General features: G+C 42.3%; 1 protein-coding gene across 1 annotated transcript; it reads right to left on the bottom strand.

Annotated features, from left to right (window-relative positions):
* Positions 1 to 501: 501 nt before the first annotated feature.
* Positions 502 to 16,977, bottom strand: ELP3 (elongator acetyltransferase complex subunit 3; the record flags this gene model as incomplete). Its single annotated transcript, XM_010286238.1, has 5 exons — positions 502 to 583; positions 3,102 to 3,329; positions 8,139 to 8,204; positions 11,511 to 11,601; positions 16,784 to 16,977. Coding segments are annotated over 5 exons (661 nt in total), but the record flags the coding sequence as incomplete, so codon positions are not given.
* Positions 16,978 to 17,700: the final 723 nt, after the last annotated feature.

The raw sequence follows: 17,700 nt of genomic DNA, 5'->3' as shown, positions 1-17,700 counted from the left end.
ATAGGAGAAAGGGCTGCAGCTCTTTCTTATATAGCTCCTTTCTTCACGATAATGCTTAATGTATCCTAAAAGCACATCTGTCCACCCTAATGACGGTACTTGCAGAAAGACTCTAAAATGGAGGCCAGCAATTTCCTATCCTCATAAGCTCTGGAAAGAAGCCCTCAACAGTAACAACCTGCAACAGGGCCAAATCAGAGAGGTGGGAAATAGCAGCGTTTGGAGAAGGAAGACACCCATGGTCATGCAGGCTGTCTCCTTCGGCACCAAGAGCAGGATGGTTCCCCGCAGCGTGTCCTCTGGAATGCTGCTCACAATAACAGTATTGTCTGGAAAAAGCTACGATGGAATTTGACTCCATTACGAAGAAGCATCTGCTGATGTTCATTTTCTACCTAATACGATGAATGTTCACAGCAGTGGCGTTGGCTGCAGTGGGTTTATTTTCAGATTAAGAGAGAGATATATATATTAAAAAAAAAGGGGATAAAGCAAAGGTACCTGAAATTACAGCAATTTTCCATGACCCATGCTCCTCCTTGGCTATTCTTTCTGCCTCCTCCATTAGTAACATACCAAATCCCTGTAATAGGAGAAAAAACAGGAAGAAAAGATAAGTCCTGTAAAAATAGAAAGCATAAGCAAGGTCAGAATGTAAGCATTAGTACAGTTCCAAGAGACTCATATTTTTGGCACAGTAATGATCCTGTGATCAGGACTATTGCTGAATATTACAGGAGAGGGCTTGAGAAGAGGTGTACCAACACTAAGCTTTACAGTGGAGCTTTCTCAGGGTTTTGTTTCCGATCACGGAATTATTCATAGGCAGTTCTAGTGTCTGGCTGCTTCTCAATGGCAGGAACAGAATGAAGTTACATCCACTGACGGTAAGTCACCTTGGTAGGCACCCCTTAATTCCTGGCACTGAACAAGTCCTCCTGCTGAGATAACCAGTCCTGAAGAACAACCGCCCGTCTTAACGGCTACTTTACTAGACCTGGGTTTGTGCTAGTGAATTAAACAAAGCCGAGCACAAACACCAGATGCAATTGCCCGCGCCGCAAACTGCAGAAGGATCCCAGAGCCATTCTGACCGGGGACATCGGACCCTACAGACCCAGAGCTGGGCCCTGCTGCTGTTCACTTTTCCAATACAGATGTTGCCGTAGCGCCTTGTAATCTTCTATTTCCACAACCCCTCCAGGAGTCGGGAGCTGTTACCGTGCTTCTTTCAGGATGAAGAATTGAGGCACGCAGTGACCTCAGGGCTTGTCGGGGCTACGCACAGAGGCTGTACCGAACCGCTGTGTGACCCTTAGAAACGAAGGCGAGGCTCAAGCTCTGTCCCGCTCTCTTAAGCTCAACTGTGACACAGGAGACGCCAAATCAAAAAGAACTGCAGAAGAACATGTTAATATTCTGGACCAGATCCATGGCTCTATTCACGTTTGGAAATCTTGCACAGCAGGAGTGCTACTGGAATCACAATAATGCTTCAAAATAAAGGAAGAGCCTTTCCACTCTATTTAACAACTGCGTTGTCCTATATATCTGGGAATAATTGATTGGATTAATTCACTCCTAACATTAGGATGCAGGAATTCTACTCGGCTCTTTGTTCACCTATTTTCCTGACAAGATGTACAGAATTGGGCTGTGGCGACATTGAAGTAGATATGATTTAATTCTAAAAAACAGTTAACACTTACAGGCATTTTTAAATAACGCATAGAAATCTTCATTCTAAAACATCCTTCTAATCAGAAATTGCCCCCACAACTGTGAAGAACACTTTCTGATTAACCTCTTGAACACAGACTATTCCGAATGAACATGAGTGCGTCATACGCTGTGAAATTTCAATTTGCAGCCTATTTTAATGTTTGTAGTTGGCTACTTTCAATTTATTTTCTCTCTTTTTTAAAATTTTATTTTAATTTTTTTTCAAATACTTAGGATGACCACTTTCTCCTTCCTAAATTTTCAAGTGTTAATATTTTATAGTGGAAACATCCACTCCTTTTTTTCTTCTTTTTTTTTTTTTTCCCTAGCCACTGCCTTATGGTCACACATCATCAGCATCTAGCAAAACTGCACCTTAATGCATATACTCAGCGAAAGATTAATAAATACAAGGAATTTAATTTAAAACATCGGCCCCGAGCACTTCTGGCAAAGAGGACAAACTGATTGCTTTTTTAAAAGCTCAGTCTAAAAGGTTCAAAACCTACCGAGGCAAAATTTAATTCACATTTTTGCTCACTGCAAGCCACGGCATGTTACATGCAGCGGAAGGATAATGTGCAATTTTCATACAAGTCACTGCAAGGAATTAGAAACACAGCTTTCCACTCCATTCTTCACATGCTTTAAGATATGTATGAAATGGCCTCACAAATGTGTCTGAAGAAAAAAAACTGTCAGACCCAACTAAGAGACTTTACTCGGGAGTCTCACCAAATCACTTAAATGGATAGACACCTCAGAACCAAACCTGGATCTCTTCTGTTTTGGTAGGAAGAATGTATTCAATAAAGTGTTCCTTTGAAGAAAACTGGGTAGTACCAAATAAAATCTCACCTTCCCATATGTAATTATTTTAGATTTCAGAAGTGAAATTCATCTGTCGAACAAGATAAATTTTAGAAGGAAATAAAGAGACACAATGGATGTATCTCCTTTGTTTCATTTTTAGTCGGTTTGCAGTGGAGTCTGATGTACCATACAGGATATTAAAGGAAAGATGCTTCAGAACCAAAGATGCTTAGTACTCGAAAGCCAAATTAGCACCAGCATACATGAGCTCGTATTGTATGGGCACGAAGCAACGCTGATAGCATTCAGCCATGCTTTTTTATCTCAGAGCAGTTGCAATTGCCTAAACACGATCACACTAGCAAAAACTCAGAAGCAGCACGATTTCAGCAGGTGAAATGCAAGATGGGGCTCAAATTCAATTCTGCTTCTGTTGCAGCGGACTATAATCCAAGCAATTGAATGAACCTCAGATATTAAATAAAACTCTTCTGCAATTATGCTGGAGGCAGGGAGCAGGGTGCAAGAAAGAGGCACAGATGAAAAATAAAGACGGCTTGGAGTACCTGGTGCTGAAATTTTGAAGGATCCCGACTGCTGACAGGGACCACGCTCCCGTACACGTGCAGTTCCCGGACAATGGAAACGCCTCCTTTCAGCTCAGGTCTGAATGACTCCTCCGAACACTTCCGCAGCCGTAGAAGACCAACAAGAATATCCTGCTCCGGATCTTCATAGGACAGGAAGGTCTCCCAGCCACCATTAGCCACATAATCTCGCCTAATTAATTCAATCTGGTCAAAGAGAAGAAGCGGTGACAAATCGGAGGAGGAAAGGAAAAAAAGAAAACTTCTTTAAAAATATTTAAGCAACACGTTGAACAAACCAAAACCAATTTCATGGATCCACAAACTACTATGATTCAGAGAAAACATGAAGTGCTTTCTTAAGTGGTTGAGTCACCATCCCTGGAGAGACTTAAAAGCTGTGTAGATGTGGTGCTCAGGGACATGTTTAGTGGTGGACTTGGCAGTGCTGGGTTAACAGTTGGACTCGATCTTAAAGGTCTTTTCCAACCTAAATGATGCTATGATTCTTAAAGGCCAATTGAATTCTAGATGGATCTTAGCAGTACTGGATAAGAACTGCTGTTACTGCAGTCACATCAAAGCTAAAACATGCAACTACTAATTTCTAAATAGAAATTTATTTGCCAGTGGGACAGAACTAATCTTCTATCCCTATTGGCAAGCCTTCCATCAGGGCTCGTAACCCACACGGTTACCTGTTTGTACATGAAAAACCTAAACCCTATGTTTCTTGAGTTACCCTAGTTCCATAATCACTGCAAGATCAAAGGGGGGGCAGGCAGACGACAACTCTTGCCACTAACCAAGGGACTTGCTCTAATTGAAATTCAGCTCCAGTTACAAATTTGCTAATGTAGAATGAGTAGTTTTGCATCTGCTTTCACTAAACCTGCATTTAAGTCCATGTCTCCACTGCTTTGCAAAAGAAAAGGTTTGAGATGTCTACAGAATGTGGGTTTTCTAAGCAGCAGTCAACTTCTTTAATTAACTACCTGTTAGTTCTTTCCAGCAACGCACAGGATATACCTACATGAGCTAACTATTGTGCAACAGGAGTACATCTGAAAGAGTCAGTGTTGAGTATTGAGTCCTAAGTATTTTTGGAACACACCATAAATTACACATGTGCTTTACAGAATTTTTTCTGTAAAAAAGCAGTGTTTTCTTACTCATTCAGATAGTACTGAAGACACCAAAACCATGCAGACAAGCACCCTGAGAACTGACCAGTAATGACATACTACTTGCCTCAAATGGAATTTTTGATAACAATCTAGATAAAGGCAGTTTTGAAGATCACATCAAGTAGAAGGGAAAAGCAAAGTGAGAGTTGGCTGACTGTGGAGAACAGAAAAAAGACCATGATTAGGTAGAAGAAGAAGTAACTTCTGCAGAGCACCTAGACATAAAGAATAGCTGGTGGATAAGAGAGCAGAAAGAAGGGGAAAAAATTCTTTTTGAGACAGTCCTGACCTACTATCATCAAGGAGAAGCCTCGATCACTGGTGTTTCTAACATTTACAGTACAGTATAGGACTGACCCCTACAGATACCTTGCCACCTTGCCATACTCTTCCCAGTACTGCTATAGAGACTAAAGCGAAGGACCTCAGTATTTTTTCTGCAAATCCTCCTATACTCAGAAATCCATGAATTAAAGATTTGTTTACAGAAAAGCCGTAAGGGATCCTGTCGCCTGCCTGCTCTACTCCATGACAGAGCCTGGGTGAACACAGCTCACAATTAAATCCCTTACTGACTACAGAAGCAAGGCTCACTTCAACGCCGACGCACAGCTCCTGGGTTAAGCGCCCAAGCAGACGTCTGCCGATGCGCCAAGTTCTCCAAGAGCACAACTCCACTCCAGCTTGTGTGTCAGGACAGCTGACACACACTGATCCAGATCTACCATTAGGTACACAATGCCACGAGTAAAATGGAAGCGTACAGGAAAAGAAAAGATTACGAGTTTTTTTCCAACGCCCAGATTCTGCAGTTAGTTTCATCTGTAGAAAAGCGGTTAGGTTAAAGCTTGCTGCTGATGTATAAAAAAAAAAGCAGAACTATTATTAAACATTGCTATACTAAGTCTGAAATGGCAAGATCGGAGAACCCCCGGTTGCTCCTGAGGACAAAACAAAACAAGCAGAAAACATGGCTCCATTGCTTGTGCTGCAGTAGGACCTACATGCCCTGCTATGCCCACTTCCAGCCTGAAAACCACTTGTAGACAGAGGCGAAGCAAGTCTACAGGAACCTGCGCCAGGAGTTTTACAGCGCGCACGTTTTTATAGCGTCATAAGCACGTACCAGATAAGCTGATCTGCTCAGAAAAGTCCCTACTGGATTAAGTCTTTTGTTCTCCCCACTCCCCTGGGCACAGCGGGTCCTAGGATCCGTAAATCCCCTCAAAAGGTTTTCAGGGACTGGTGGGACGTAGAAAGCCTTTTCCTTCTGGGATGCTGGGATAAAGGTGGCAGAAGCCAGCCTGCATCACCTCCTGGTCGGCTGGTGCGTAGCTAGGTGCGGCAGTCCCTGGGGCCAGTCCCTCGTCCGTAAACCATCCTGTGTGCTGGGTAAGAATAACCCCCCCCAGGCCAGATCACCATGTCCGTACGCAATCCTATTAAATGTCCGGCACACTCCGTTTTAAACTTACTTTGACAAACAAAGGGCAAATCCAGTTGCAGATTACACTCTTAGCCTAAAACAGCTACTCCCATCTTAAAAATCTGCCTTGTTCCTACTAAGGCTCTATACTGAGATCATTACCTTGATGCAAACCCCCCTGCTTTGCAGGAACAGCAGCTTCTATGTCTCACACTTTCTGCTTTAGCACCAACGTAGGTTCATGCCCGTAACAGAGCTGTCATTGCCCCTCACCTTTCAAAAACCGTCAGTCCAACGTGTCTTTACAGCAACAATTCACTAGAGCATTTTTAAGGCTATTACGTAGCGCTGTGCAGCCTTAACCATCCCGAGAGCAAGCAAATACCTTCCACTGCTACGGAGAAACGCCGCTAATTGAAAAGGCAGCTTAGAGACAGCTCTGTAAATAACCAGCTACAGGCAAGTAATCTACTTCAAATCCATTTAAAAAAAATATACTTTTAAAAGCAGACACACCATCACCATCGTAAAAATACATACAGCCTTATTTCCTTAACGGAAAGAAGGTGCATGAAGTGTAACTAATTACAGCAAGCGATTAATTTGTTTTAGATCTGACATGATAGCCTCTTATCAAGAGGATGCGTTGTTTACTTATGAAGCCAAGAAAAACATCATATCTTGTCATTAGTCTAAAGCGCATGAAAAATTATACCATCTTCAGAATATTTCTCTTGCTTGCTGTCATGATAAATTTTGCGAAGACTACATAATGACATCCTCCTGCCACTCAGACAGACGAGTTTAACAAAGGGAATTTTCAACACAACGTTGCTTTGAAAACCCTGTGATAAACTATTTGCTAACTACTGAAGGAATTTACAATTTAAATCAGATTAGCACTGCTGACAACGGACATCTTTGGAAGATATTTCGTGAAATGACCACAGAGGAGATAACAGGAGCAAAGCACAAAGGCTGCATGGCCTATGTACAAACGAGCCCGTACAGCCTCAGTTCTTGCAGAAATCTGGTAAGAACAAGATAATTTATTTGAGATCGCTATAGATTTCCGTGCTGGATTTCTGTTATGCAAGATGGGAAGTATTGCACTCATCTGAATTCACACAATGGCAGGAGAAAACCAGAATATGGCTCCCAGTAATCTCTGATTTGCAAAGTGAGAACATCTTTCAGATGCTAAACTCAGAGAATATTCATGCTACTTAACTTCTGGCACAAAACTCCGACCCTCTTTGAAGACTGAATAATCAGTGGAGCTTCCAAAGCACAACTGAGAGGACTCCTGTTAGGAATCTCTTTCTGTGCTGACACATAGAAAGCCTAACCCCAGTTTAGTGGCTCACATTTGCTAAGAAACGTTGGACCAGATGATCCTTGAGGTTCCTTCCAACCTGGTATTCTATGATTCTGTGATTTAGAAAGTGGGTACGTGCCCATTGCAGAGAAGACAGAGGTATGTAATTGTCATTCTGATTCAGCTTTCTACCCGGGGGTGGCAGTGTCTTCTGCCTGGCACAAAGAATTCTCGTTTGCAGGCAAAGGAGATACATGATGGACAAACCGCACAATCATTTCAAGTCCTTCTTTCATATGAACAAAGGAAGAGAATACTTCCAGGGTATGATTTATTGGCCACAGTATACATGTATACTAAGATGGATCCAATCCTGTGTTATCTTAGAAAGTTCATCCCCGCAGGTGCCACTCATGGACCTCCTGACAAATTTCTGGAAGGATTAACCCCTCCTTGTACCTACAGTGATCTGCAGGATTAGTGTCCTAAATTGGATGCTTGAAGTTCAGCACTGCAGATTTTCCTTTTTATAAAACAGGCATAGCAATCTTTTTGTGGACTACTTTAGGAAGGAAAAACACAACATATATGTCATGTGCTAAGTGGATCTACTCACCTATAAATGCATGTGCAGAACTGTATATATACATATACTATTTGCCTGCATAAACATGCACATTCACAAAAAAGGCTGTAAATTCTTGCTAAACATTCATTCCTGTTAACACACACACACACACATTTTTGGTATTTTCTAAATCCAAATTTGTAATGAGGAGGGAGAAAAGGGAAGGCTGAGAAGCAGGAAGAAAGAGCTGCTTATTTTGTTACAGCAGTGCAAATACCAAAATAACTGCTGGCTGTAGTCAGTTTATTGAACATGGTGGTCCATAAATTTCAACATGTGACTATGCTCAAACAAAAGACATCCAAAGCTGCTGCGAAAATAAATGGAAAATTGGATCCAGCTACAAAGGCAAACCGCAGGATTGGACGTGCAACAAATGGGCCCCAACGCCTCCACACCAAACACATATAACAAACTGTGTCTGAAACAAGCTCCTAGAAAAAAAGACAAATCTTACCTGATAGGGTCTCACTTTATGGTGAATTTCTTGAATTCCAACCTCTCTTGTCCTTACATCACGACACTAGGAAAAGAAAGGGAGGAAAAGAAAAATTACATAGGAGAAAAACATTAAGCTCTGAAACGTACAGATTTCCAGCCACCTATTGGGTTCAAAACTAAACTGAAATAGCATGAAGCTGCAAGGATGAATTTCAAATGGATAGACTTCAAAATAAAAATGCTCACCGATCCATCCCTAATATATCTCAGAAAGAGGTCTTAGTGCTAAATGGAAAGACATGCTGGCAAAAATCAATTCACTAAGCAACCATTATGGCTCATGAAGAAATGTACCCTTTGATTCACAAACAGCAGGGTCTGGAGGCAAAGTCAACATACATAAAAAAATAAAGAGAGAAAAAAAAAAGGCTTTGGAATAATCAATTTTTATCCTACATTGGGCAGCTCTAACATTGGCACAATCTACGCCAAGGCACCAGAAAGTCCCTAAATAGCCTGTTTTTGAATCTCTGCAACCCTTTTCTTCCTTTTAAATGAGAACTGTTGCAGAAGCCCTACCCAAATATCAGAAAGTGTAACGTTGACCTGGCATCTACAGAGCATCACTGAGCCCTGGGACCAATGATGCAGAAAGGACAGCCAGCCAAGAGAAATCTTCCCTCCCTTAGAAGTCAGACAGAGGAGGAGACAATGCTCCAAGCTCAGGGCTTGAGAGATGGGTTATAGTTTGCATCAACTTTTGTGCTTCTCAGCAAAGTTGAGTAATTTGGCATGTGTTCACATAAGCAAACAGTTGTGATAGTGTAAGTGCTCCTACTGTGGGAGACTGTGTGCATTCACGTCTTGGCCGGTTCACTGGAAAGTCCAACACTTAACTTTTGTCAGCAAAGCGCGGCCACAATAGTTTTACCCAAAGCAGCTGAGGTGCAAATGGTCGTTGCATTCCACTAGCACTGCTGGACTTGGAGGGAGGGAAGATAACCTCCACCAGTGGGCTAAAATCGCTCTAACAGCAATGACACCTACCTGCCCATGTATAAAGAACGTGTGAAAAACCAATTCAGACAGAAACTCAGAGTACCCAGAACAAGCACAGCTCTGTCTCATACCCTGTCCTACTCTGGATGCTTTTAAATTACATTATTGATATAAAGCATCAATCTCCCAAATAGCAGAAAAAAGTTATTTTGTCTGTTTCATAGCGGGCTATGATAAAACTGAGATTCACTGTAGTTTTAGAGTAGACAAACTCTGACCTGCTTTACAATTTCCCAGCTACTCAAACAGCACAGTAAAAGGCAGAGGAATAGCCACTCTTCATCAAGAGCCCCAAAACTGAGGAAGGACAATGTATTCTGGGATGCTCCTTTAAAATTCTGTGTCCCGGCTGCGTATCTCCACTTGCACTCAGCGGCTGGCAATCATGAAGGCCAGCATCTGGTTCCTCCAACAAGGCTCCTCAAGAACAATTTCTTTCCAACAGCCACAGACACAAGTTGCAGTGTTGGCATGATTGATCCCCATCCCTCAAACGCACTCCTCACCAAGCCATTCCCAAAGAGGGATGCCAGAACTGCCAGAGCTGCTGAGCTGGCTGATCTTTACTATTAAGCCTGCAAATACATGATTCCTGAAAGTTGCTTCCTTGCCTTGGCCTTTTCCTCTCCTCTTCCAAGCTAGAAGACAAGAGGACAAAGCATATTTATAGTTTTCTTCTATGACACAAGAAAAACACAACAGTACCTTACATTTCAAGCTATATCGCAGCAGACTGGTTCCTCATTCCACCAGCTGCAGTGTTTCTGCCTCATTGAATTAAAATCTATAATCATCTGCACAGCAGAGATATTTACAGATTTGGTTCTTCTCAAAGTGATGACTGCCAGCCTGACAAGCCCTTTAATGGTTCAGCTCAGCCCTGACTGCCGTGGATCAGCTCTCCCTGCTTCTCCAGCTGGTCTTGATCAGGTTCAGATCAAATGATGTGGTTTAATATCAAACCCAGGAAAGAATTCACTAGTAGCCCTAAAGAGCTCAATTGAAAAGGCTCAGCTGCACTAACGGAGATTGTCTCCCCTGCCTGGTTTTGAAGTGAAAAGTCAGCAGGAGGGATGGAAGCTTCCACGGCTGGCAAAGCAGTCTGCCAAATCCCGGCTTGCTACTGGAGAGAGACTGGGAGGAATGATTTAAGGAGAAAGTCCAGGGCATAAGCTTAGGAGAGATTAAGTGGTACGGAAAGCCCAGTTGGAAGGAAGACAGTCTGGAGTTTCTTTTCTGATTTCTTGTATTGCAACTGCAAGATCCAAGTGAGATGGCCAAGGCAGCAAGGAGCTAGATGAAGCCTAGAGAAATGTTAAATACCAACAATACAGGTCAGCAGCACAAGTTGATGTGGGCCTAGAGGCACTCACACAGTAGCTGAAAATTTTGTTATTGCTGGATGCAGTAATGACTTAAAAACTCTTCAAGAAAAGGTGAGCTAGAAAGAGGGAGCGCTCAACCACAAAAGAGGAACATGGAACAGTCGTGGTAAGGATCTGCCCCTGCCTGAACACCATGAAACCACAACAATTAAAGCCCTTTGGAAGAGTCTCTAGGAGCACGAGGTTTGTGTGATGTTTTGTCTAGGAAGTTGGGCATCCAAGAAAGGAAGAACTCGGGCATAACTTCACTGGAGGATCCGCAAACTGTGGCTGATAACTGGGTTTCGGAGCGAGGTTCAAACAGGGAGCAGCGTCAGAGCAGACCATGTGAATGCTGACTGTTGCAGCGACCTTCCGAGAAAAATCAAGACTGGGTATACGTACCTCCTTCTGACTTCAAACATAAACACAATTCTTCCTCTCCCTCCTCCTCTCCACTCCCGCTCATATTTTTATTTGACCTCAGAAATATCAAGAATACCAAATTTCATTTGTTTGTGCTGAAATCTCTTTTGCAAGATTTCTCTGGCCTCAGACTAAGAGCTTTTCTTCCAATTGTTCAGTCAAGTAAGTGCATGCGTGGGAAAAAGAAAGGAAGGAGAATTCCTAACAGCATAAATTAAAAAGAAACCTTCCTGCCTTCTCTCTGATTTAAGGGTTTCATTCTGTTAAAAAATGGAATATCTCAAACTAGTTACCAAGTACCTTCAGGAAAGAGGTGAAAGTGCTAAACTAAAAATCAACCAAACAAAAACAGCTTTTGAGAAGTATCACCAAGGTGCTTTTTAGTCATTTAACATTTTTTTGAAAGACCTTTGCAGATCTTTTTAGTTCAGCAGTAAACCTGGCTCTTATCGTGTCTTCTGGTCAGTACTTTCCCCTCTGTTGCTTTGCGTAAAGTCATCGAGCAGCTCTCCCTCAATACCAACTGACAAATATTTTACCTGTGTCCCAAGATCTTTCATCCTGGCCAAGGCGAGCTCTCTCAGGTTCCCGTGCTCCACTCCAGAGCTGACTAGTGGCATTGGGATATCTCTGCATACAAGAGGAAAAACAAAAACCTCAGACAACTGCAATAGCAGATACACCATAAAGTATGATTATGGTCACCTAGGCCAAGATCCCAAATGCTAGGCAATAGATCTTCTGCGAATTACCTTTGTTTCAAGTCTTTGGTTGAACAAGAAATAACACAGGCAAAACACAACTGAAAGCAGGAGAAAAATGAAGAGAAAAAGCTACAGATTTTATTTTAGTAAAAAGACTGAAGACAAAAATAGGTTTTTACAATCTTGAGAAAGAGGTTGTAATTTTGCTCTCAGTTCTTCACTTGGAAGTCTGGGGAAAAAAAACATCATCCAGACAAGCCTGTGCCTCGCCTGGGACTCCAGGTCAGATGTTCTTCACGGTCTCTGTTGCTGGAGACCAGCCATTGGGAAGCAGACAGTGTCTTTCTGCAGCCTCCGATTTGAATGTCCGTCAGCAAAAATTCATCAGAACGCCAACATTTTTACACTGGGACGCTAGCTGCTTAAAAGTGAAGAAGTTCTGTTTAGCAAATGATTTGCAACAAAGCCCAGCCAGAAAGTTTAGGGCCTTCCAATGGGAATGTAAATCATGAGTCTGCAAATGGCAGAACTCCTTCCTTCAGTTCTCCAAGGGAGGTACTACAATGAAATGAAAGCGAGACCAGGTTTGGTCTCTCCACTGCCTTCCAGGGCAGTTTGTCCCTCTAGAGATTACGAAAGCAGGATACCGTCCCTTAGGGGAAGGAGGATTTACGCATCCAGATCAAGCTTAAAAAGAAACATGCGGATTATCGGCACATCCCGCTCCACGCTCACCTTCTATCTAATGCTGCGCTACATGGCGATTCCAAATGCTTCTCCCTCCCCCTGCTCCAACTCCACCCTGGCACCTCTGATAACACAGCACCCACGTGCACTGCTGTGTAATCCAGACCCCCTCAGACCTTCTGCAGGGAAATAAGGACTCTACAAGTATGAAAAATACTCAGTAAATTGTATAAGGGGTTGGGTCTCAAAACGGGGCTCAAACATTCCTTGGTGAGTATTCCTTCTTTTTCTTTATCTGTGCAAGCTTTCAACAGAGCAAAGAACAGAATATCACCAAAAAACACACAGAGAATGGGATAGTTCAGGGAATTGGTAATGTAATTAGCTTAATCCATCTTGGTTCAGTAGTGATTGAAAGTCATCACCATCTAGCAGCTGTCTGATGACCTCTATAAAATGTATTAACTGATCTATTCAGTTCCTTGAGGACTTGCATTCACACCACGGCCCCATTAACAATTACTATTTCTGGCAGTAGCTATGTAAAAGATAAAGGTCTTCAAGGGTCCTAAAGATCTGATCCTTGTGCTGCTTCAGCCTTGCAGAAGCCTGAGATACTGGCAAGGCGGGGGCAAGAAAACGAGTTTTCCTTTAAGTTAGGAATGAGAACAAGGGTGTCAGACGCCAGGATTCTCCTCCGGTTTCGGCATCACACTCCAATTTCCGTATAACTTTCTCCAACGTAACGGAGGTCCGGTGTGTTACTTTCCTCCCCTGTTTTCCCTGCTCTTTTTTCTATAAGGCCAAAGGGTCTATGAAAAATTCCTTGCCTCTTACACTCACATGCCAAAAAGTCGAGGCAAAATACCATTAGCTAACCAGTTCATTTATTCAGTGAATTTCTTTGAGTAAATAAGACACTGCAGAGCCAACACAACATACTTCAAAGAGTTTCAATTAGAGGAAATGAGCACTTCACATTGTGACTAAAGGAGACACTAGAGGAGAATGGCATTTTCATCAGGGTATGTTAGATCTACAGTGATAATCTAACTAAACGCCTTTCTTCTAATTATGGAACACCATCAAAAATCAGGCTGTATGTATTTTCCCTGCAGAGACACAGATAGAACATCCTGACATCTTCCAGGACCAGGTCTTTAGCTAAATCCAGAGTCAGCTCTGAAATAGTAAATGAAATACTGCAAATAAAAGATAGATTACAACATACAGTAACTTGAGCCTCTCTCATCTGCCTACTAGGAGGCAAACTAAATTAAAATATGAATGTGAGAAATAAGCTTTTTAAGAAAGAGAAAGCAAGAAACAGGTTTTCCACCCCCACTTCATATTAGGGCAGAGTATTTAAATAAGTACCCTGTGTGCATCATGAGTGCACACACTAACTGCCTATTTTGAATAGCCACGAGACAGCACTGTACCAGTGATTCTAGCACTTGTTAAAATGCTAAACAAATTCAGGGATATGGAGGATTAAATCCTGACCTTACTAAAGTTAATGTGCAATTTGCCAGAAGCTTCAACAAGGCCGATTTAATCTGCTATTTTTCAAACATTTTGCATTACTTAGGACACTTGTGAAGCAGCTGATTGAAGCACACAGTGAAATTCTAAAGACCCTGAATCTGCTCTCAGCTCTGACTTATTACATGATCTCGGTTGAGTAAGGTATTTTATTTCTTCATACCTACATCACCCCATCAGTACAGTGAAAATAACATTCATATAAAACACCGAGATCCACGAAAGAAAAAGTCTCAAGGTGCGTGGCACTACTCCTGTCATTTCACACCTTCTCACACTCCAAAGCACTTCGGTGATAATAAGGTTCACAAACACTCAGGATAAATACAGTATTAAGCATCTCTGACAGCTACAAAACACCCTGGAAGATATATCCTTCTCCACCCAGCCATTAGCAACAGCATCTCTTCTTTTTTTTTTTTTTTTTAACATATTTAACCTGGTTTCCTGAAGCAGAAAGACTTCTACAGTGTTTTGTCAGTGACACCTCTCCCATGCTCACCCAACTCATTAAACTGATTAATTTGAGCATGTGTCGGACTGCAAAAACATTGAGTCCCTAATGTTTCCTCAAAGCCTGGTACTAGGGAACAGAGCTCCCAAACAGCGGTACTAACGAGGTAGGGCGTAGATAGCTTAGTCTTTTTCTGGTGGTGGTGGCCAGAAAACCGGAATGCACGTATCAAATGGCCAGGGAGTGTGCAGAGAGCTTGGGATAACCTGGGTGTGAAGCACAAGCTGAATCTGAAAGGATTGGGGAAATAAAGCCTGAAATGCAAGATGTGAAGGATGGAGGACTTGTGGCAGCAGGTTGGAGGGAGACGGAAGGGGCCTGGGCAGCAATGAAGAATGGGGAAAAACTTGCTGTCCTCAGTGAAGCAGTGCTGGGAACAGGCCACAAATGTTTTTAGAAATCTGGTTGTCTTCATTATTCTGTTACAGAGTCACACAATGGCCCTGAAAGCAATTTAGATCAAAGTAATAACTTTTGGACTTTGCACTGCAGGTGTAAAAATCTGTAATCACCACGAAAAAGTTTCAGATAACATGAGCCAGGCAGTAAGAAAACAGCTATTCCACCAGAACATAATAACTGACAACTGGATGACAGCTGGATGAAGGCTGCTACTGTTGACAGAAGAAAACATAGTCAAGCTCAGGCAAATCAGCACAGCAAGCCAAGACTTTTCCAGGCCTGTGCTCCTTAGGAGACCTGCTAGGCTGCAAACTCATGCCGTCCTCTAAGAATAAACCTGTTTGTTTTAGATAAGATGCTATGGTGATAGCATCATGAACGAACAGGCCATTGCGCCTATAGTGGAATCAATGAAGAAGATGCGCAGGTAGAAAAGGTAGGAGTTTTGCCTTTAATAATGCTTCTACAAGCGACGTGAGAAGCCTGGGGGAGTATCAAGTACAAATTTCCCATAAGCCATGTTACGGTTTCTTCATCAGTATCGCATCCTTCTTCTCAGAGTTCAGCTACAGCCACCCATTTCTCACAGTAACAAAGATCTGAAGAAACGATCTCCTGGTCGCTGAAACCGTGTCTCAGTTACTCCAGACTGCAGTATCACAATCACATTCATAAGCCTAATCAAGCTTCACCATATTTATATTTACCTTCTCTTCCTCTTCGGTAACTTTGGAAAGCTATTCCAAAATCTCCATCCTGACCGAAAACTCCCAGCTTCCTACCTCGTTTTACGCAAGGCTACTTCTTGTTTTCTTCTTCTCTGCCCAAATCAACGTTTCTAATTCTTAAAAGGTTATTTTCCTTCTCTCACAGATTTACAGAGGTCATTTTACGTCCACATCTATCCTTCAAACAAAAGATTGATGCTCCTCTATACATTTCCACAGTTAGTTTTCTTGAAGATGGGGATTATTCCAGATAAGGTCTTACCAAAGCCTTGCTTGGCTGCTGCATTAATACTTTCGTCTCTAAAAAGAGATATCCTGAAAAAAATTATTTTCACAGCTGCATTCACCAGTGGCTTATTCATATTACAGACCAAGACGTTAAGAACTTTTCCTCCTCTGCTATTTTCACATGGTGATCTCATGGTTTGCAGCAAACCCCCCGCCGAATTTGACCTCAAACTTCCTTGAACCACATCTCATCCCATCTCTATCACTCCAGCTTCACGACCACCAGATGCTGCTTGTGCATCCTCTCTCTTTCAGTGATGCTTCCCAGCCCTGCGAGGCTTCCTCAGTGCCCTCTTACTTTTTGTGTCATTGTAAATAAATACAATTTTGAGGAAGATGGGTTTTTAAATGGATGTTTGAGAAACTCCACTAATAACCCTGAGTCCATACTTTCTTTGTCAAAGCCACCCAGCGTTTCTTGCCTTCAGCCACTTTCCTCTCTACCACGTTCCTCTGCTTATCCCTGCTCCGTCACATTTCTGGTAGGGCACAAAATCAAATACCTTGGAGAAGTCCAGGCAGCTGAGGTCTAATGCACATGGCTTTCTCATTCTGCGTGCTTCTGGGGAGCTAGGCACTGGCACTGTTTCCAGCTCACGTAGCTGGAAGCCAACTGAGTATTGTCTGCACATGCAAAAATAGGCAAGTATGCTATAGCCTCCCTTCCTAATATCAGACAGATGGAGGAGATAACAGAAGAAAAATAATCCAAGGAAGACCCCACACTGAAAATGCAGTGCTAAATGGAAGTATTATCTACTGCCCCGGGAGGTGAGTGCCGGAAATAATGGCATGACCGTAGCATGTTTATGACAACCCTGCAACACCCACAGGGAAAGAAAGGAAGTCTCTATAGCCAAAAAAAAATGACACGCCTTGCAGCTCCTGCAATAAATATAGGAAACTTCACCCGCAGCAATACAAGGCCCACAACAGAAAATTACCTCTGAACACGGTACACACGTGTCCATGGCGGGACAAGGGCCAGGATTCTGGCCACCAGGTCCACAAGAGTGCTGGGGGGATAGCTCTTGTATCTTCCAGTCTTCCAGAGCTCGTACAGACCAGTGCCACGGATCACTAGTGTGGGATAGAGCTTCATGCCGTCTGGGCGAAAAGCAGGATTCTCAAAAAACTCCTGCAAAAGCGGAACAAAAAAATGCAAGTCAGAGCAAAACAAACTACATTTCCTGAGGCTTCAGTGCCCCAACAAAACTAATTTGAAGACAGATTTTGTAAAAGACAATTGTAAGCAAGTTTTAAGAATTACTGGCTCACATTGAGTTGCCAGTGCTTATCAGTTTATGACATTTTTTTGAAATAAAGAGTATGTTCTGGATTTAAAGAGAAGGCCACTAAAGAAAAAAAAATCCACATGACAATGCCACGAGTCAAATCTGTACATTACTTCTACCTTTCAGCTCAAATTCAATAGATATTGCACCATTTATTGTAACAGACTCTGCTCAGAATTAGAACAATAGAAATGAGTGTAGTTATCTTCCATCTCAGCAGACCACATTTAGAGATTAATCAATGTGTCTGGGACACATCATTTGAATAGCAATGAAGAAAAACAGATTTATTCTACAATGATGTTCCGAACAAACCCGGAGAACGGGAGGAGAAACTGTATCTCCTGCTAACTTCTATGACTAAATACCAGCAGAGAACTGCAAATTGAGCAGCACTAGCTCACGCAGTACACAACGACATTGTTTTTTTGCAGATTAAATTTCAGTAGTGACAATTAAAATAAAATCAGTTACAAAAAAATAAAAGAAATCAAAAACCAGGCAAGGCACCCTGAACCAAGCAACCATAAAATTGACTTAAGCAATGACATGGCCCTCATTATAAC

The sequence above is a fragment of the Phaethon lepturus genome, unplaced genomic scaffold (genome assembly GCF_000687285.1).
Source record: "Phaethon lepturus isolate BGI_N335 unplaced genomic scaffold, ASM68728v1 scaffold204, whole genome shotgun sequence".
Taxonomy (NCBI): Eukaryota; Metazoa; Chordata; class Aves; order Phaethontiformes; family Phaethontidae; genus Phaethon; species Phaethon lepturus.
This window is presented reverse-complemented; position numbering and strand designations above follow the sequence as displayed.